Source organism: Clupea harengus, chromosome 14 (genome assembly GCF_900700415.2).
Source record: "Clupea harengus chromosome 14, Ch_v2.0.2, whole genome shotgun sequence".
In the NCBI taxonomy this organism is placed as follows: Eukaryota; Metazoa; Chordata; class Actinopteri; order Clupeiformes; family Clupeidae; genus Clupea; species Clupea harengus.
The window spans coordinates 49409-71908 of NC_045165.1; the positions used below are offsets into that span (position 1 = coordinate 49409).

Genomic DNA, 22500 nt, shown 5'->3' on the forward strand with positions numbered 1-22500 from the left:
GGTAAATAAAGAGGGGTCAGAGCTCTTGGTTACCATGGTAAATAAAGATGGGTCAGAGCTCTGGGTTACCATGGTAAATAAAGATGGGTCAGAGCTCTTGGTTACCATGGTAAATAAAGAGGGGTCAGAGCTATGGGTTACCATGGTAAATAAAGAGGGGTCAGAGCTCTTGGTTACCATGGTAAATAAAGAGGGGTCAGAGCTCTTGGTTACCATGGTAAATAAAAGAGGGTCAGAGCTCTTGGTTACCATGGTAAATAAAGAGGGGTCAGAGCTCTTGGTTACCATGGTAAATAAAGAGGGGTCAGAGCTCTTGGTTACCATGGTAAATAAAGATGGGTCAGAGCTCTTGGTTACCATGGTAAATAAAGAGGGGTCAGAGCTCTGGGTTACCATGGTAAATAAAGAGGGGTCAGAGCTCTGGTTTGCCATGGTAAATAAAGATGGGTCAGAGCTCTTGGTTACCATGGTAAATAAAGAGGGGTCAGAGCTCTTGGTTACCATGGTAAATAAAGAGGGGTCAGAGCTCTTGGTTACCATGGTAAATAAAGAGGGGTCAGAGCTCTTGGTTACCATGGTAAATAAAGATGGGTCAGAGCTCTTGGTTACCATGGTAAATAAAGAGGGGTCAGAGCTCTTGGTTACCATGGTAAAATAAGATGGGTCAGAGCTCTTGGTTACCATGGTAAATAAAGAGGGGTCAGAGCTCTGGGTTACCATGGTAAATAAAGAGGGGTCAGAGCTCTGGGTTGCCATGGTAAATAAAGATGGGTCAGAGCTCTTGGTTACCATGGTAAATAAAGATGGGTCAGAGCTCTGGGTTGCCATGGTAAATAAAGAGGGGTCAGAGCTCTTGGTTACCATGGTAAATAAAGAGGGGTCAGAGCTCTTGGTTACCATGGTAAATAAAGAGGGGTCAGAGCTCTTGGTTACCATGGTAAATAAAGAGGGGTCAGAGCTCTTGGTTACCATGGTAAATAAAGATGGGTCAGAGCTCTTGGTTACCATGGTAAATAAAGAGGGGTCAGAGCTCTTGGTTACCATGGTAAATAAAGATGGGTCAGAGCTCTTGGTTACCATGGTAAATAAAGAGGGGTCAGAGCTCTGGGTTACCATGGTAAATAAAGAGGGGTCAGAGCTCTGGGTTGCCATGGTAAATAAAGATGGGTCAGAGCTCTTGGTTACCATGGTAAATAAAGATGGGTCAGAGCTCTGGGTTGCCATGGTAAATAAAGAGGGGTCAGAGCTCTTGGTTACCATGGTAAATAAAGAGGGGTCAGAGCTCTTGGTTACCATGGTAAATAAAGAGGGGTCAGAGCTCTGGGTTGCCATGGTAACTAAAGATGGGTCAGAGCTCTGGGTTACCATGGTAAATAAAGATGGGTCAGAGCTCTGGGTTGCCATGGTAACTAAAGACGGGGAGCGGATGCTGTGGCTGTTCTGACCGAGACACAGACCCATGCTGATAAACAGAGCTGCTACTATGGGGACTTTAGGTGCTGTGGGTCAAGATGATTTCTCAAAATCAGCTCACCAATAAAAGGCAGTCTTGGGTTCAATGCGACCACAACCACTTGTGGGTGAAGTTCAACGTTGGGTTGTGGTTGCATGTGATGTATGCATGTGGGGTTCACAGACATTAAACAATCCTGAGAGAAATAAGTGATCAACGGAACAAGGGCTTCATCTTATAGCAATGTAATGTTAGCCAATGAGGGACTAGTGCTAAAGCTACCTGCTAATCAAACTTACTTGGTAAACCTGCTAATTAAACTTACTAGCCAAACCTGCTAATTAAACTTACTAGCCAAACCTGCTAAATAAACTTACTAGCCAAACCTGCTAATTAAACTTACTAGCCAAACCTGCTAATTAAACTCACTAGGTAAACCTGCTAATTAAACTTCTACCAGACCAACCCTACAGCGGAACATCAGCTAATCCGAACAGCTAATCAAAGTTCAACAAACAGACTGGTTGTCAACCTTGGACAAAGCAAGTAAACAACCTTCGACGAAGCTAGTAAACAACCTTGAGTGAGGTTAAACTGCCACCCTAACTTCAGCCAAGCCAATCTGGTAGCGTGCAAGACAGTTGATACAGCTCGGTCTGAGCTCCACACCCCAACCAATCTAGTGCAGACCTACACACACACACACACACACACACACACACACACACACACACACACACACACACACACACACACACACACACACACACACACACACACACACACACACACACTGTGGCAAGCCAGATAATATATGCCCACAAACACACACGGCTAACACAAGCACTCACTTGATCAGTGTTCCTGCGCTGTCCTTGTGTGGTAATGTCCTGTGGGAATCTGGCTTGATGGGGGCAAGTGTGTGTTTAAAGCAGATCCGCTGGAGTTGCCCAGCAGCCCCTGAACTGCAAGGGGCAAAGAGTGTTCATGTGTGTGTGTGTGTGTGTGGCAGGGGGGGGCAGAGGCTCTGGAAGGAGACACCCTGCAGGTCAAGTTACCCCACGAGGGACGCAGGGCTGGGGGGGGGGGGGGCTTAGGGCCAGTGGAGCAAACGGAAACGTCAAACGAGTGCAGTGTGTGTGTGTGTGTGTGTGTGTGTGTGTGTGTGTGTGTGTGTGTGTGTGTGTGTGTGTGTGTGTGTGTGTGTGTGTGTGTGTGTGTGTGTGTGTGTGTGTGTGTGTGTCTGTCTGTCTGTCTGTCTGTCTGTCTGTCTGTCTGTCTGTCTGTCTGTCTGTCTGTCTGTCTGTCTGTCTGTCTGTCTGTCAAACGAGTGCAGTGAGGTGTGTGTGTGTGTGTGTGTGTGTGTGTGTGTGTGTCTGTCTGTCTGTCTGTCTGTCTGTCTGTCTGTCTGTCTGTCTGTCTGTCTGTCTGTGTGTGTGTCAAACGAGTGCAGTGAGGGATGGGTGGAAAGAGCCCCCTAACCCCTCCCCGCTCTCAAGATCAACTACACACTGATATAAGCTCCTGATGTCTGATGTCTGTGAGCTGGTATCCGCTCCTGATATCCTGATATAAGTTAACGTTATAACCCAGTTTATTGTCGTGCCATGCGAAACGGAAAATACAAGCTCAACTACCAATAGAGAATAAATGCACATCAGCAGAGTCCCTCGTCTGAAAATATATTGGTATACCTTATAAAGCTGAAATACTGCCCAGCACTACTAAAGCCCGGTTCAAGACACGGTTTAACTTTTCATCAGTTATCGTAGCATACCAGTTTAAAGGTTAGCCAAGACCAAGCATTAGCATCTCATCAGATCCATCCACAGTTATAGTAGCATACCAGTTTAAAGGCCATCCTAAAAAGTCAATCCCAGATCTAGCATTAGCCTCTCATCTGATCTGTTGCAGTCCTGAAATAAATAGCGTAGCTATGTCAGTTATCGGACACTGTCAAACATCGGACATTCTGTTAAACTGGGTTAGGGTCAGGGGTCATGTGTAGGTGCACAGCCACACGGGGTCAAGGGTAGGTGCACAGCCACACAGCAGCAGGTAGAATCCCAGGGAAGCACTGGCTGAGTAATCGTGTTAAATAATCCCAATATTGACTCAAATATTTGTGATTGCCATAATTGAGCAGCCCTAAACACAAGTCACTTTTTCCCATGTTTCCAAACAAGGTCCTGTGAGAGCACATATGATTGGGCCAGAGAGTACAACCCACGACTAACATCACACAATTTCTACTTTAGCCGGTTTTTTTCTCCTCAGTTCTGGGAAAGCAAATTTCATACTCCATACCTTTTCCTGGATTTCCATTGTGTACCAGCCCAAATACACCAGCCCAAGTGTGTGTGTGTGTGTATGTGTGTGAGTGTGTGAGTGTGTGTGTGTGTGTGTGTGTGTGAGTGTGTGTGTGAGTGAGTGTGTGTGTGAGTGTGTGTGTGTGAGTATGTGTATGTGTGTGAGAGTGTGTTTGAGTGTGAGTGTGTGAGTGTGTGTGTTCCAGACAGAGAGCCTCAGGATGATGAGGAGAGGAGATGAGAGGAGAGGAGAAGGAGAAAGATCCTGATCCACGCGTGATCAGCTCCCAGGCTGCAGAGGGAAGGGGGTTTCTGTTCCTGCTCGGCGATGAAGAAGAAGAAGAGTTTAATATCCCTTTAATGTGAAGTTTGTTTAGAGTAGAGTAGAGTTTAATATCTCTTTAATGTGAAGTTTGTTTAGAGTAGAGTTTAATATCCCTTTAATGTGAAGTTTGTTTAGAGTAGAGTTTAATATCCCTTTAATGTGAAGTTTGTTTAGAGTAGAGTAGAGTTTAATATCTCTTTAATGTGAAGTTTGTTTAGAGTAGAGTAGGGTTTAATAGAGTTTAGAGTAGAGTAGGGTTTAATAGAGTTTAGACAAGAGTAGGGTGTAGGCCGTTCCCCAGTGACTGGTGCCATGTCACGCAGGCCTAGGTCACACATACTGCTTTTAGTATTTACAAACAGCAGTACCAAGAATGACCAGTAGATGACGATGGCATCACTTGCCATCACAACCACCATAACTGAAGTTCAGTTGACAGTTTTACAGCAGTTGACATTGGCTAGGCCATGTTTGTCAACATGGGTAAAAACCGATAAAGAAAATCCATTATGCGTGTTTGATGTGCAGTCCTGTGACGGGGCACCTGTGTGTGTGTGTGTGTGTGTGTGTGTGTGTGTGTGTGTGACGGGGCCCCTGTGTGACTGTGTGCCACTGCAACCTGTATGCTGTTGCCTTTACTGGACTGGGTGCAGGTGTGTTGTGTGTGTTTTGCGTGTTTGATGTTTGTGTCCGTTACAGTTTAGAAATACTTCTATATGTATAGTTTTTCTGTTCAATGTCTTGTCATATAATTGTTCCGTTTATTCAGTTTAAAAAGCATACATCATATTGTCATATTTCATACCGTTTGTCTACCGTTGTTTTGTGTCTCGTCGTTCGTTTGTTTGTGTAGTGAATGGGCCACATATTAGCGCAGGTTTTAACTTCCGGGTTAGCGGGGAGTAATAAGTTATCTGATTATGGTATTTATATGAATTTGGCTGATGTATTATGTGTCTCTACGCCGTCACCGTAGCCGTATTGCTGCCGTGGTGTAGGCCTTTCTTCCCAGCTGTGTGGGATATTGTTTATGGCTGCTATGAGCCAATTGTTTAAAGTATGGCTGCTGTGAGCCACAGGTTATATTTATTTATTATTGTTTTTACCGCCTTATGGGCCTGAGCTGGGTGCAATAAAGCCCATCTTTCTAACCATCATCAACCTCCCGAGTCCTCCTTTGAGTTTAACATCTTGCTCTAACCGCGAAGCTATCCCGACCTTTAACAACGTCATTCTGTTTAAAATAACCACACCATTCAATGTCTTGTCTCACAAATGTTCCGTTTATTTAGGTTAAAATCTCACGCTATTGTCATATTTCATACTGTTGTCCTACCGTAGTTTATCGTCTCGTCGTGAGTCTGTTTGTTGTGAATATGGCGCAATTAAGCGCGAGTTTTTAAAACTCATTATAACTTCCGGGTTACCCCAAATTATCTTTAATTGTTTTCGGCTGATGTATTAGGTGTCGGTCATGCCGTCACCAAGCCATAGTTACTGCCATGGTGTAATCCATTTTCCCAGCTGTTTGGGGATATTGTTTATTATTATTGTTATTATTGTATTATTGTTTATGGCTGCTATGAGCCAAAATGTTTAAGTATGGCTGCTGTGAGCCACAGGTGTTGGTGCCTGTCTACCACACACCTGACATTCATAATTGGTTTGAACCAATTGTAGGTACGTGTCGAGGCTACTTAAACTCGCCTTTTTCTTTGTTCGAGAGAGTTGCCAGTTTAATAAGACGTAAGTGTTTGGAGCTCTCAAGAGGACTAGCTACTTTTGGTCCTTTTTATTTGTCTAGTCGACTATTGTTAATTGCTTATTTGTCAGTGGCTATGATGCCCATGTAGTTGTCTTTATGAAAAGTTTAATTTATATTTATTTCGTATTGTTACTGTTTTTATCGCCTTATGGCCTTATTTGGGTGAAATAAAAACCCATCATCTTAACCATCTTGAACCTCCTGAGTCCTCCTTGGAGTTTAACATCTTGCTCAAGACGTACAGGCCTTTAACAAGTCCATGTCCTAGTGTGTCCTGGGCCCTATTCGTCGTAGCTCGTTAAGCGAGTTACCATTTTCAGGATGAGATAATATAAGTCCCTCCTTTCGGTTCATGGAAGCAACTTTCGATAAATCACCATAGCAACACATCAATTAGCTCCAACCTGCTCCAGCGCAGGCTAATTTAAGTGAAGCTGGATAAGCTTGCCACACCCCCTGAAATAGGAGAGATCCCATTGACCAAGGAGCGATATTAGTTAGATTGGCGCTTCATAGTGAGAGAGTTCTTCGCGATCGCCAAGATCCATTATTCCATAATGATGAGTTCTTGTATGAGCGCTACAGATTCAGCCGACAAGGAATCATTTATTTATTTATGTGTCACGGTGGCTCAGTTGCTTGCACTGCTTGCACTGCAGCCTCACAGCAAGAAGGTCATGGGTTCGATTCCCGCATGGGACGCTGTTGGCTCTGGGGGGCAGGTCCTCCCCAGACCTTCAGTGCTCAGGTGGGCTATCTCCTGGGCCTTTCTGTGTGGAGTTTGCATGTTCTCCCCGTGTTCACAAGGGGTTTCCTCCGCTAAGAACCCCAACAGAAAAACATGCGAACAGAACAATCCTGTCCGTCCCTGACCGAGACGGACGGTTCACTTGGTCCCCGGGCGCTGAGAAGCTGCCCACTGCTCCTGGGGGGTCCTGGAGGAAGGACGTCCCGGGATGGGAAAAAAGCAGAGCAAGAATTCACGGCGACCTCAGGCCTGCGTGTGTGTGTGTAGTGTGTCCTGGTCGCCTCCATATATATATAAACACGTGTGTGTTGCTGTGAGTTGTTCGTGCAATAAAAAACTGACTGCAGTTAGCCTTGTTTGTTTTGTTGTTTTGATTTACAAGACCTTCTCGAGCCATTTATTGCAAACACCATAGCCGAGCATTGACTGTCTTGCGCTTTTTTGCGAGTGGTACATTTTTGTAGTGTCTGTGATGCGGAGAACAAAGCACTCATAATTATATGACAGTGTTATTAGTACACCATAGCATATCATTATTGTAGAAAATGATTAAGGTGGACCCATGATAAGAATAGAGAGAAATACACACAATTTCTTTTCACTGCTTCAATTTATTGCATTTCATATTAATACATTTACATTTAGCAGACGCTTTTATTCAAAGCGACTTTCAAGGAAATGTAAAACTACACTTAATAAGGAGGTGAGGGGAATCGATAGCAACCTTGCAACTACTAACCGACAGCGCTACCCACAGTACCAAAGTCACACTTGCCGTAATCTATACATACATAGATATCCCCGCATACACAGCTTCTTGTCTTGCTCTCGCAGTGGTGGCGGTGTTGGACTTTGCCATGATTATGGTTGTATTCTTCATAAGCGTTCATGATCATCTCCTGCTCGCCAGCGGAGAAAAAAAGAGACTCCTTCATTGAGTTTAATAGCCATTGTACCGACAGAAAATCATGGTTTTGGTGGTCGACGCTTCTCCCTTTTGACGTAGGACGAGCACGCGCAATTGCCCTGATAAGTTTAGTCTGGTTCAAATTAACGGCAAGGTTTGACCGCGGATAAGGCGTGGACGCCCCGATATATCCTGTCCTCAATCATCTCGGTAATTCAAACTGGCTAATAGGACAATTGATCGACTTAACTTAAGCCCTTACGACGAATAGGGCCCCGGTGATCTGCCACTCGTGATGGTGCTGGCGTATCGCTATGGTAACTCCACTCATGATGGTGCTGGTGTGTCTCTATGGTAACTCACAAGCACTTTGGGTGCCATTAATCTACGGTTTAGCAGAAGCAACAGGCAACCGCTCTAACATGTCTAATGAAGGACCCGCTCGCACACACACACACACACACACACACACACACACACACACACACACACACACACACACACACACACACACACACACACACACACACACACACACACACACACACACACACACACACACACACACACACACACACTTCTCACCGCACACACACATCTCTCACCGCACACACACACACACACACACTTCTCACCGCACACACACACACCCGCTCAACGACAGACCAATAGAATGTCCGATGGCTGATGTAACAGGAAGAAAACTTTGCCTGCCGACACCATTGCTGGCGTATCGCTATGGTAACTCCACACGCGTGGTGCTGGCACTTCATTCTCCATTTTTCACATCGTTCAAAAACAAAACAAATCGGATCAAATGTATTAAATATAATCGCCCAGCCCTGCTCGAGCTACAGCACTCTACCAGCCAATCAGATGATCAGAAGGAAATATGGATCAACCAGCTGGCCAACTCTACTTAAACAAACCATCGGCCAATCAAGTGCACTGTTCTTGAAAATAAGGATCAAACACCATCGGCCAATCAAGTGCACTGTTCTTTGAAATGTGGATCAAACAGCTAAGGCTTTTCTATAATCACAAGGCAACCAGACTACCTGTGTGTAAGTGTGAGTGTGTGTGTGAGTGTGTGTGCACGTGGTGTTTCTACATTTGGTCTTAGAGCTACATCAACATCCCATCTTTTCACAAACTGGTAGCACATGACACACACACACACACACACACACACACACACACACACACACACACACACCCCTAGGGAGCAGACAGAGAACGTCTTCAGCCCAGTACACCACAGCAGGATACACACACCTGATCACATGAGCACGCACACACACACACACACACACACACACACACACACACACACACACACACACACACACACACACACACACACACACACACACACTCATCATCACTACACATCAACTGCCTGATCCTCTGCTTGCCTGAGATTAAATTGAGAAGGAGAGAGAGGGAGTGGGGGGAAATGAAGAGAGAGAGAGAGAGAGAGAGGGGATGTTAAAGAGGAGAGGAAGGAGAGAGAGAAAGAAGCAATGCATGAGGAGAGAAGTGGGAGGGAGGGAGAAAGAGAGAGAGAGAGAGAGAGATGAAGAGAAAAAGAGGGAGATAGAGAAGACATAGAGAGAGGGGGGGCAGAGAGGGAGAGGATACGTAAGATGGAGAAGAGAAGAACAGAAGGGAAAAAGAGAGTGAAAGAGGGAGGAGAAAAGAGTGAAAGAGGGAGGAGAAAAGAGCTCCGTTATTCTGTGCCACTGAGGCGAAGCGTGAACACACTGGAAACTTCATCAGGCTTAGACACACACACACACACACACACACACACACACACACACACACACACACCCCTGCAGACGGACCACATGACGAAAACAGCCTAAACACGCACACAAACACACACACACACACACACACACAGACACAGACACACACACACAGACAGACACACACAGACAGACACACACACACACACACACAAACCCCTGCAGGTGGACCACATGACGAAAACAGGCCAAACACGCACACACGCACACACACACACAGACACACACACACACACACACAAACCCCTGCAGGTGGACCACATGACGAAAACAGGCCAAACACGCACACACGCACACACACACACAGACACACACACACACACTCACAAGCCCCTGCAAGTGGACCACATGATGACAAAACAGACACACTCCCATTCACAGTTCCAGCAGGTGGATGACACACCAACCAGAGAAACACACTCCAACAACATGCATGTAAAGGCCCCGTCACACCATAGCGTTCTGGTCAACGTTCTCTCAACGTTCTAATCGTTCAATTTCGAGCGTTCTAGGGCGAGGTGGACACATCTGCGTAGGACTGACGCATGACTAACGTGGGACTGACACATGAGGAGCGTGTAACAGTGACCAAGTGACGTGTCACTGGCGCGTGACAAACGTGTGCTGACGGCTCAAGCAAGCATATATACCCTCCACTCCGCTTTTCGCTAGATTATGCAATGACCTTGCAAGACATGATAGCATGGAATATAGGGGTGGGAAATTCTTCGATTTATCTCGATTCTCTCTAGAACGATTCTGTCTCGATTCAGAAAAGTTAATAATCGATTTAATAAAAAAAAAAAAAAAAACATTTTTTTTTTTTTACACATCCGTTTTGTGTTGAAATGCAAGCTGCATCGATTATTGCCTTGTTCATAGAAAGTCATAATTGTGACAAGGAAAAGCTTTTTCTCTAATAAAAAAATTGAGAAGGTAATTCATCTGTTGATATCAAACACAAAGTAGGAAGTGATTTGAGACTCTGAATAGCAAACTCAAAGGTTTTAAAAATCGAGATGCATCGATAAATCGTTTTATCGGTTTAGAATCGATAATCGGTTTAGAATCGAATCGTTGACCTCTGAATCGGAATCGAATCGAATCGTGAGGTGCCAAGAGATTCCCACCCCTAATGGAATATGTAGATTTATAGTGCACAGAATAACGTTAGCAATGATGTAAGTTGCGTTTGTTGATCTCGTATGGTTAATAACATATTAATTGTAGAAGGGACATGATAAAATCAAGATCTTCCCCTGGTGAAAAAACTTTCGCCGATATCTTCGTACGAGAGATGGGTTAGGTGCTCAAATTTCCCGGGATCAAAGAGGACGTTAGTAGGCATGTCCAAACTAAAAATCACGTCTCAGGATTGCTGCGCACATAAGTTTTCAACTGTACTCAGTCTTCCCTACCCACATGCATGGACGTTCGGGAAACGTTAAATGACGCTCATTGGACGCCATATGACGTTCGTTTGACGTTAGTCACACACTGCGTGCACTAGGGGTCGTTGACAGGTCGCCAGTGAGTCGTTCACTGCAAGGCAAACGATTAATAACAACCAAGTAACGCTAGGGTAACGACTGACTAACGATAGCCAAACACGTGCAACGTTAGTAAAACGTTCCACAAACGTTCACGAGCGTTTAAATTAAACGTTGAAGAACGCTGGTCTCCATGAGAACTTTTGTGCATGTTCAAAAATGTATTTTCGGACCAGCGTTTCTCCGACGATCACCGACGATCACCGACGATTACAGCGTTCACCAGCTTTCACACAACGCTCTTCTGGCGCTATACCAGCGACCATGGACGATTACCAACGTTTCCTCTAACGTCATAGAACGTTGACCAGAACGTTATGGTGTGACGGGCCTTAACTGACCTTTACGTAGAGGGAGAGGGTTGAGCTCCATAGATTGGTACAGGGAACTCTGCGTACACACATGTGAGTATGACTGTTTGTGTGTGTGAATATTGTGTGTGTGTGTGTGTGTGCATGTGTATGTATATTGTGTGTGCTTGTGTATATTGTGTTGTGTGCGTGTGTATATTGTGTGCGTGTGTATATTGTGTGCGTGTGAATATTGGCTGGTGTGTGTGTGTGTGTGTGCGTATATTGTGTGCGTGTATCGTGTGCGTGTGTATATTGGCTGGTGTGTGTGTGCGTGTGTGTGTGTGTGTGCGTGTGTGTGTGTGTGCGTGTGTGTGTAACTGACCTTTAAGCAGAGGGAGAGGCGTGAGCTCGATAGGTTTGCCCTGAGCGCGGAACTGGGAGGAGCTCTGTGATCGCTTCTGTCGGGCCTTCCTCACCGACTTCCGAGAAAAGCCGTCCACTTTATCCACAGATGGAGGTACGCTGGCCGCCGAGGACATAGCCCTGATGGAGGGGAGAGGAGAGGGTTAGTGTGTGTGTGTGTGTGTGTGTGTGTGTGTGTGTGTGTGTGTGTGGCTGCCGAGGACATATCCCTGATGGAGAGGAGAGGAAGAGGGTTACATTTACATTTACATTTAGCAGACGCTTTTATCCAAAGCGACTTACAAGGATGTATACACATTTTACATTTACACTGATGGCACACTGCACATCAGGAGCAATTAGGGGTTCAGTGTCTTGCTCAAGGACGCTTCGACAGGGAATCGAACTAGCAACCTTCTGATTACTAAACGACTTCTCTACCACTGTACCACTGTCGCCCCAGTGTGTGTGTGTGTGTGTGTGTGTGTGTGTGTGTGTGTGTGTGTGTGTGTGTGTGTGTGTGTGTGTGTGTGTGTGTGTGTGTGTGTGTACATATCCCTGATGGAGGGGAGAGGAAGAGGAAGTCAGTCATTTCATTGACCTTTCGCAAGGTCCCGCCTCAAAACAGTCCTTGGCCAATCGTATCATAGCAACAGTTTCTATGTGAGGGAAGTCGTCTAGATTTTGACAAAGTGCAGTATTCCGAAACGGCGTGCCCATGGCAGCTGCAGATGAGGTTAGGGTTAGGGTTAGGGTCAGGTATCCCAGGAGTTTGAAGGGGGGCTTTTTTGGTGTTTTACCAAATGACAAAGATGTGAAGGTTGCCCAGCGTAGCAACAGTAACTAGGACTTTGCAAAAGGTTAATTAGTGTCTTTAGAGATCCCTGAGACACCAGCACCCCAGAGGAGCTCCACACACACACACACACACACACACACACACACACACACACACACACACACACACACACACACACACACACACACACACACACACACACACACACTGACCCCTGAGACACCAGCACCCCCAGAGGAGCTCCACACACACACACACACACACACACACACACACACACACACACACACACACACACACACACACCCCTGAGACACCAGCACCCCCAGAGGAGCTCCACACACACACACACACACACACACACACACACACACACACACACACACTGATCCCTGAGACACCAGCACCCCAGAGGAGCTCCACACACACACACACACACACACACACACAGATCCCTGAGACACCAGCACCCCAGAGGAGCTCCACACACACACACACACACACACACACACACACACACACACACACACACACACTGATCCCTGAGACACCAGCACCCCCAGAGGAGCGCCATGGTCATCAGGATCACCACAAGCACACACACTTAGATCCCCTCTCTCTCATACACACACACACACACACTAAATAGTCAAGCTAACACACGCCCACACCAGTGTCTCTCACACACACACACACACTTCTCCTGACCCCAACTGTGGGCACTTTGGCACTGATCTGTGCCCCATTCTTGCTGTCATAGCATCAAGTAACCCCCCAACCCCTACTGGGTCCTGCAGTTCTCCGCTTGACACACACACACACACACACACAGCGAGAGCGAGGGAGAGAGCAGAGCTGGAGTTTGCCATTTCTCAACGCTTCTCTCACACACACACACACACACACACACACACACACACACACACACACACACACACACACACACACACAGCGAGGGAGAGAGCAGAGCTGGAGTTTGCCACTTCTCAACACTGCACTCTCTCTCTCTCTCTTACAAACACACACACAGCGAGAGCGAGGGAGCGAGCAGAGCTGGAGTTTGCCACTTCTCAACACTGCACTCTCTCTCACACACACACACACACACACACACACACACACACACACACACACACACACACGGAATGGAAATTCAATTTTCTTCAGAATTCCACCAGCCCCTCATTTCCCATTACCAGTCATCATTTTGGAATCACACTCTCCCGTTTATCCCGACGCTAGGCGCAGTAACCCTCGGCACAGCACGGCCACTCGTCACGAGGAAAGTCTTCTCTGATCTTACAGAAATACGTAGGATATAGGGTAGAATGAACAGATCAACACAAAAGGCATGATTCAGGTCTCCACAGGTACCCGTCTGGAGGACATGTTGGGGTGTGGGCTACTCAGGACCTTTTGGGTTCATTCAGTATGTGGGGGTCATCTGATGTGTGTATGTGGGGGTCATCTGATGTGTGTATGTGGGGGTCATCTGATGTGTGTATGTGGGGGTCATCTGATGTGTGTATGTGGGGGTCATCTGATGTGTGTATGTGGGGGTCATCTGATGTGTGTATGTGGGGGTCATCTGATGTGTGTATGTGGGGGTCATCTGATGTGTGTATGTGGGGGTCATCTGATGTGTGTATGTGGGGGTCATCTGATGTGTGTATGTGGGGGTCATCTGATGTGTGTATGTGGGGGTCATCTGATGTGTGTATGTGGGGGTCAAGGTGTGGTGTGGTTGTGGGGGAGTTTGAGGTGGTGTGTGTGTCTGAGGGTCAATGTGTGGTAGTGGGGGTCTAAGAGGAAATGCCAGGCAGAGGGGTCCAGTTGAAATGCTAATATGTCCGTCTCTCTAACCCTAACCCTAATATGTCCGTCTCCAACCATCTGGTGTGGCTGAAGCTAACAGGGTGAGGGTTTTGTCTGATATATGAAATAAATCATTTTCATCTTTCAGGACACAGGTGTTTCCAAAGGCCAGAGGCTTACTATACCGCCCCCCCCCCCTCACACACACACACACACACACACACACACACACACACAGAGTTAAGAGTTGTTCAACTGGGCATCTCACATTAAAGTGAACCCTCCTCACACACACACACACACACACACACACACACACACACAGAGTTAAGAGTTGTTCAACTGGGCATCTCACATTAAAGTGAACCCTCCTCACACACACACACACACACACACACACACACACACACACAGAGTTAAGAGTTGTTCAACTGGGCATCTCACATTAAAGTGAACCCTCCTCACACACACACACACACACACACACACACACACACACACACACACACACACAGAGTTAAGAGTTGTTCAACTGGGCATCTCACATTAAAGTGAACCCTCCTCACACACACACACACACACACACACACACACACAGAGTTAAGAGTTGTTCAACTGGGCATCTCACATTAAAGTGAACCCTCCTCACACACACACACACACACACACACACACACACACACACACACACACACACACACACACACACACACACACACACACAGAGTTAAGAGTTGTTCAACTGGGCATCTCACATTAAAGTGAACCCTCCTCACACACACACACACACACACACACACACACACACACACACACACACAGAGTTAAGAGTTGTTCAACTGGGCATCTCACATTAAAGTGAGCCCTCCTACTAGATCCTTATTACATAACAGGCCAGCTGACATGCACGCGCACACACACACACACACACACACATACACACACACACACACACACACACACGAAGAGGGATTACAAGGGAGGGGGCGAAGGGAGGGGGGAAAAGAAGCTTAACAGGAAGTCAACAGGCTTCCACAGGAAGTCAACAGCCTTGGCAGAGCCAATCCCAACCCTCTGTCAGACTGGGAATCATAGACGTATACATATATACAACATGTATATGTGTCTATGCTGGGACTAATGCAGGGGGGGGTGTAAAAAGATGGAGCATAGGTGTATGAACACTGCCCCGTTTGCTACACGTGCATGTGGCTATGCTGATCATCTAGGTGTGTGTGTGTGTGTGTGAGTAAATCCTATAAAACACACACACACACACACACACACACACACACACACACACACACACACACACACACACACACAGAAACTGGGCAGCAAATGATGGTTATTCACACACAACGCACAAAGTATATGAACTACAACTAGCACTACCCCATGCACAGTCAGTCTGCCCCCCCCACACACACACAGTCAGTCTGCCCCACACACACACACACACACACACACACAGTCTGCCCCCCCCCCACACACACACAGTCAGTCTGCCCCACACACACACACACACACACACACACAGTCAGTCTGCCCCCCCCACACACACACACACACAGTCAGTCTGCCCCACACACACACACACACACACACACACACACAGTCAGTCTGCCCCACACACACACACACACACACACACACACACACACACACACACACACACACAGCACCAGCATATGAACTGAGAGAAAGAGGGGGAATAAGACAGACAAAAAGAGAGAGGAAAGAGGCAAGACAAATACAGAGAGAGAGAGAGAGACAAAAGAGTGAGAGAGAGAGGGAGAAAGAGTGAGTGAGGAAGGAGAGAGAGAGAGAGAAAGACTGAGTGTGGGAGAAGATAGAAAGAGAGAGTGAGGGAAAGGAACAGCCTTCACCTCTTTCATAAGAGTACAGAGCTGTTGACTCCCGCCATTAAACACTCTCTCACACACAGACACAGACACAGACACAGACAGAGACAGAGACAGAGACAGAGACAGAGACAGAGACACACAGACACACACAGACACACACAGAGACAGACAGAGACAGAGACAGAGACACACAGACACAGACACACACACACACAGACACACACACACACACACACACAGAGACCTTTTTAATACTTGTACAACACAGTTTCCAGCAATGGAGACATCAGTGTGATGGTCTCTATTAAGGCTGTTCCGATAATCGATAAATATTATCAGTCCTGCCACTTAACCTAGCAATGCTTACTAACTAACTAAAGTGTGTGTGTGTGTGTGTGTGTGTGTGTGTGGGTTCACAGTACAGTCTCATGCCAGTTGACCTAGCTATCTTAGCTATCAAACTCTAATTGGAGCTACTTTAACGCGCGCATGTGTGAATTTGGGCCAAAATAGACTAATAAGAGTCTCATGCCACGCCTAGCTCTCCTAAATAAGTAACTCCAGCTAAGGTAGCCACTTTAACTGTGTTAAAGTAACATTATGCAACAATTTGACACTTTTTGAGATATGGTTTTATAGACAACTAGTTTTGGTACCATCCTCAAATTCATTTTGATAGCATATGGTCATGTGAAGGACAGATAAACACCTGTGTCTTCCCCACTAGCCATCTAGGATATGCCCTATGCAGTTCTATGTAACGGGCTGGTGCACCCTGCAAAAATGGAAAAAAAGCTTTCACATGCATGACATTGCCAGCTAAACTGCCAAAAGACACCAGTTAGTGTGTTGGCAAACTTCAATCAGTGTCAGCTGGGCTGTTAGTGGTGTTTGCAAAGTTTTTGCATACCTTTTAGGTAGTTAGCTTACTAGTTTTAGAACAGAACTCCGTATTGCTGCTTTAATATGAACTAATTAGCTGCTCATTTGAACATGTCTATTTAGAAGCCCAGCAGCCAAGCTGCACAGGCACGCTGAGAGTTTCTACCTTTTCCAAATAGAACTTCTGAAGTCTGTAACGTCAGCTAGATAACTAGCTATAATGTCATGCAACCATAGCAACAGCGGTCGCTGCATAGCCTTGAAGCAGAGTTTAATTTCTCCAAATTCTCAGCTCACCAATAAAAGTCTTGGTCTTTGGAGGGCGGACCAGAAGGGCCACACCAGCAGTGGGGAGCCGACCCAAACGCCACCGGTGGACTGATGGAGGCTCGCTATCTGGGATCCTCTTGGCAATCGCTTATCTTCATTATTGCATCAACTGTAATTATCGTAATAGAGGCAGTTATCGTGATCATTTTTCAGATCAAATTGGTCTCACCTGCGAGCACACACACCATAGCCTCTCTTCCTGTGCAACTGAAGAATGTGTCTATCAGAGAGTGTGTGTGTGTGGGTGTGTGTGTGTGTGTGAGACAGAGACAATGTTAAACACACCTGCACGTCTGTTTGGATGTTGTCTGTTTGTTTGAATTGTATGTATTTGTAGGTATTATACAAGCATTCGCATGTGTGTGTGTGTGTGTGTTGGTATTATCAGGCATTCGCATTCGCATGCGTGTGTGTGTGCATGTCTAAAGGAAAGTGTCTTGCATATACAGCTTCCTCACTTTCAGCCCATGAGAGCTCCCCCAGTCGGTCTGCAGTGTGTGATCACTGGCCCACTGGTCTGCAGTATGTGATCACTGGCCCACTGGTCTGCAGTATGTGATCACTGGCCCACTGGTCTGCAGTGTGTGATCACTGGCCTGCAGTATGTGATCACTGGCCCAGTGGCCTGCAGTATGTGATCACTGGCCCAGTGGCCTGTAGTGGTTAGCCCAGCAAGGTGCCCACTGGCCAGGTAGCTGAGACTGTGCCCTGGCTTACACTTACAATGGCGTCTCACAAACACCAGTTTGCCGGTATGTATGAGGTCCAACCCTATGAGGTCCAACCCTACGAGGTCTAACCGTATGAGGTCTAACTGTACGAGGTCTAACACTACGAGGTCTAACACTACGAGGTCTAACTGCATGAGGTCTAACCCTACGAGGTCTAACTGTATGGTCACACGAGCGACACAGGAGGGAGACGACCAGCACGTGGTTGCCAGATTACAGAACTAAACAAGTAGGTTAGACATTATTGCTCTTTTGGTTCGGCAACATCGTCACGCCGCATACACTCCCATTGGCAGTGGCTGTGTTGGCAGTAGTGAAATGAAAGAAGGTACTTTAGACATTAATCAGACACTTCAACACACACACACACACACACACACACACACACACACACACACACACACACACAGAGAGAGAAAGTCTGATCTACACAGGATTCTGAGGAGACTAGAGTAGACAGCACCATGAACGGAACACATCTGACGCGGAGACACGGTGTCCCCCACCTCGTCATGTAACCTGCCAGGCACACTGGCCTTATCAACACAGTATGACAGGAGGTCACGGGCTGAACGGAGAGTAGTGGGATCTGATGGATATGGGGATAGTGGACATGCCACTGGTACTCTTCAACTAACCGAACACTACGGGAAAACATTCGTGTCTCAAGGGCAAGACGACGGGTTCAGTCTATGCTTTTGTGTCTGATTCACCGGAATGCCATCAACCCGGTTTGGCATCAGACTAACCGTTAGCTCTGTTAACGTTAGACGTCAAAAGATGTATCATAGCTGTTGCAGTTCTGACAATCTAACAAGGTGCATCACGGCAACGACGCACAAGAAATATTTGAATCATGTGAAAATAGCCGAGAGTAAATGAAGTGCTGATAAGTTTGATTCATTAATAAGCAGCTCGCCTACCCAGTACGACGTGTTGTTTCAGACCAACAGTTAACTAAGCAAACTGGTTATACGGCCTGCAAGTTAAGAAGCTAGCTAGCGACAAGCTAACTGCATACTTTCTAAGCAATAAAAGGGATAAGACACGGGCAGCAGGGACTCGTAACAAGAGGTAAATAATGACTAGCTGCACTGAAATGTTATTCTTAAATGATGTTAAGCACAATGCTTAACCTCAGATAACAGTTATAAGTCAGTGAAAGACTCCTACACCGATTACTCCTCTGATGTCCTATAACGCAGGGCAGATTTGAGCTAGTGCTAACTTAGCTAACAACATTCCTTCATTACTATCGACTGCTAACCAACGTTTGCTTTCGAGAAAGACAGGCAGAGCCAAACACGAGCGTTTGCTATACAGCTGGCTAACTACCTAGCTAGCTGTAGCTAGCTAGTTAGCGAGGCACAACTGTCCTTCAGAAAACTAATACTAGCTTAAAGCTAAACAATTATCTTTCTACTGTTTACATAACTTTCTGAAAGTAAGTATGTATGGTGGCGAAGCTTGGACATTTCAAAATGTCAGTGATCGTTCTTAGCAAAGTATAAATGAATCAGTCTGTTAGCCAACTAACGATAGCTACACACTGGTCAACTGATCAGCCATCCCACACATTTCTAGATGTAATGTTAAGTGCAGACGGCTATCAAGCCAGTTGGCTATCTGGCTAACGTTACCGCTTCCTAACGAGCTAGCTACCAAGACGTGCTCCAAAGAGCTCCAAGTTAGCATAGAAGAAAAGCGACTAGCTAACATTCTTTCCCTTACCTTGATCCTCTGTATGTCGGGTGGCGAAGATTTTGGCGAGGAGCGATCCTTTCAAATCAGTATTTCCACAAAGGTATTTCCAATCCTGTGCAGTTGGCCTCTTCCAGCAGTGGCTACACCAGCAGAAACGGCTATCTTGGCCTTTTTGAACAGCCAAACCCACAAGTACCTTTTACCTTCTAACGAAATAATCCTCCGTGTCCCATTAATAACGAAATACGGATGTGTAAGGAGATGCAGCTAAATGAATCACATTCCCTGATTGTTGATGGTATCAACAGCTTGCAGCGTACCCCTGGGTTTTCCGGTTGTTTTCTTTAGAATGTGTTTAATTTGGGACAATCTCTTTTCACCCTATTGTCAATATTACTGGGCTGAGTCCATGGCACACATAACATCAGACCCACAGGACCTGCTGGTTGGCTTGGGCCTATGCCCGCTGCCCATTGGACGATTTGAAGAATGTTAAGGATACGATTGGATGGTGTGTTGTGTCAATCATTAGTGATGCACTAAGACTCACAGACAGATGAATAAGGAAAGATAGGTTGAAGAGTGAGTGCTCAGGAAAGAGATTGGGCAGGAGTCGGCGGTGGTCTCTCTCTCGGAATGAGGATAAACCTGATAGCCCAACCCCACCGGGAGATTGCACTGGGGAAAACGTCTTTTTGCAGAAACTAGATGAAAAAATGTAAAAATTGTAAAACAGGCCTGGTCAGCAATGAAATGTATTTGAATATGTGGAAATCTGATTTCAGTAGGGGCCATCACTTTTAAAATTGTTACTCATGGACGAAACCATCAAAGTAGATCCCCACACACTCTCTTTTTTTCAATCTCTCGAATCATATATAATAATTATTATTTTAACGTTTTCACACTGTTTTAATCCGTATTGACTTATTTGCTATGGTGTATGTTCACTGTTCAGTTTGCTATCTGGCCAGAGTATGCCTGTGTGCCTCATTACACCAGTAGGCCTCTGCCAACCTTACAGATAAACCCACAGTGATAAGGGCTCTGTCTGAGTGCCATGCTGCCTTTATTTCATAAACAGGACTCATTGGCAAACCTTTACATGTTTCAAATGCTCAAAGAGGCATGGCAGACATGATGGAATTGCAGTTCTGAATGTGGGATGTGACGTAAGCATTAACCAGGACATCTGCACTCTGGTCTTGTGAGGTTCTGGAGCTGGAAAAAGGCAGAATGAAGGAGAGAGTACTGTCCAACATACAACACCTTATAACACCTTATAACACCTTATAACACCTTATAACACCTTATAACACCTTAACCCGGAATGGTGCAGTTTAGGAGAGGGTGAAGGTTTTCCGTTTTTTAAAGCCAACAAATAGTTCAGTTTTATTGGTGATCAGTTTCAGATCAATAATATGCAGTATATAATAATAATAATAATAATGATGATATGCAGTATATACTGTATGTAATAATATATTACAATGATGATATGCAGTACTGTATGTAATATTATGATAATAATAATGATATGCAGTATATACTGTATGTAATAATATAATAATGATGATATGCTGTATGTTGTGTTTATAATAATATGATAATAATAATGATATGCCGTATATACTGTATGTAATAATATAATAATCCCATTGGGTGACCACAGGCACTGTCCCCTTGGCCTGATCTATATGTTCAGCATCTTCATCACTAGCGTCATCTTCATCACTCGCTTCCTCAGATTCTTCATACAACACAGCCATGTTCAGCATCTTCATACAACACAGCCATGTTCAGATTCTTCATACAACACAGCCATGTCCAGATTCTACAACACAGCCATGTTCAGATTCTTTATACAACACAGCCATGTTCAGATTCTTCATACAACACAGCCATGTTCAGATTCTTTATACAACACAGCCATGTTCAGATTCTTTATACAACACAGCCATGTTCAGATTCTTTATATAACACAGCCATGTTCAGATTCTTTATACAACACAGCCATGTTCAGATTCTTTATATAACACAACACAGCCATGTTCAGATTCTTTATACAACACAGCCATGTCCAGATTCTTTATATAACACAGCCATGTTCAGATTCTTTATATAACACAGCCATGTTCAGATTCTTTATTCAACACAACACAGCCATGTTCAGATTCTTTATATAACACAGCCATGTTCAGATTCTTTATACAACACAGCCATGTTCAGATTCTTTATACAACACAGCCATGTTCAGATTCTTCATACAACACGAAAAATTCCACAAACCATCACTTTATAAATAAATACATTTTATTGCTGTGACTTCACAAGTGTGTAAAGTTGATCCTGTTTGTTTTACACAGCAACAGATTCCCATCACACTCCTGTCCAGACAAAAAGCATTCCCATACCTCACTTGGTGTTTCAGTGTTCACTTTGCCTCGTGAAACACACACTTGCTGGTGACAACTAAAGCAGAATTCAAGTCTGCCTCTGTAACCGGGGCTTCTCTTAAAGGGGAGGGCTCCCCTATGGCAGGGGCTTCTCTTAAAGGGGAGGGCTCCCCTATGGCAGGGGCTTCTCTTAAAGGGGAGGGCTCCCCTATGGCAGGGGCCATACAGAGGAACCAGTGAACCTTTAAAATCACTTTCACCTGAGACATTAAGAACAACACAGATCATCCTGGGGTCTGAGACACTAAGAACAACACAGATCATCCTGGGGTCTGAGACACTAAGAACAACACAGATCATCCTGGGGTCTGGTTTAGAGCTCCTGCGGTGTGTTGGGTGTTGTTCCTCTTGC

General features: G+C 45.6%; 2 protein-coding genes across 2 annotated transcripts in view; both read right to left on the bottom strand.

Annotated features, from left to right (window-relative positions):
• LOC116223396 (serine/threonine-protein phosphatase 2A 56 kDa regulatory subunit epsilon isoform-like) overlaps positions 1-20130 on the bottom strand; it is a 35795-nt gene extending 15665 nt beyond the window's left edge. Inside the window, exons 1-2 of the mRNA XM_031579783.2 lie at positions 19720-20130; positions 11544-11704 (exon numbers count right to left, since the gene is read on the bottom strand). Coding sequence (XP_031435643.1) covers positions 11544-11700 — 157 coding nt within the window. The 5' untranslated portion in view covers positions 11701-11704; positions 19720-20130. The remainder of the gene's footprint in view (positions 1-11543; positions 11705-19719) is intronic.
• A 1853-nt stretch (positions 20131-21983) lies between these two features.
• wdr89 (WD repeat domain 89) overlaps positions 21984-22500 on the bottom strand; it is a 4223-nt gene continuing 3706 nt past the window's right edge. The window contains exons 3-4 of the mRNA XM_031580853.2: positions 22450-22500; positions 21984-22413 (exon numbers count right to left, since the gene is read on the bottom strand). The exon at positions 22450-22500 is cut by the window's right edge and continues 474 nt beyond it. Coding sequence (XP_031436713.1) covers positions 22409-22413; positions 22450-22500 — 56 coding nt within the window. The 3' untranslated portion in view covers positions 21984-22408. The remainder of the gene's footprint in view (positions 22414-22449) is intronic.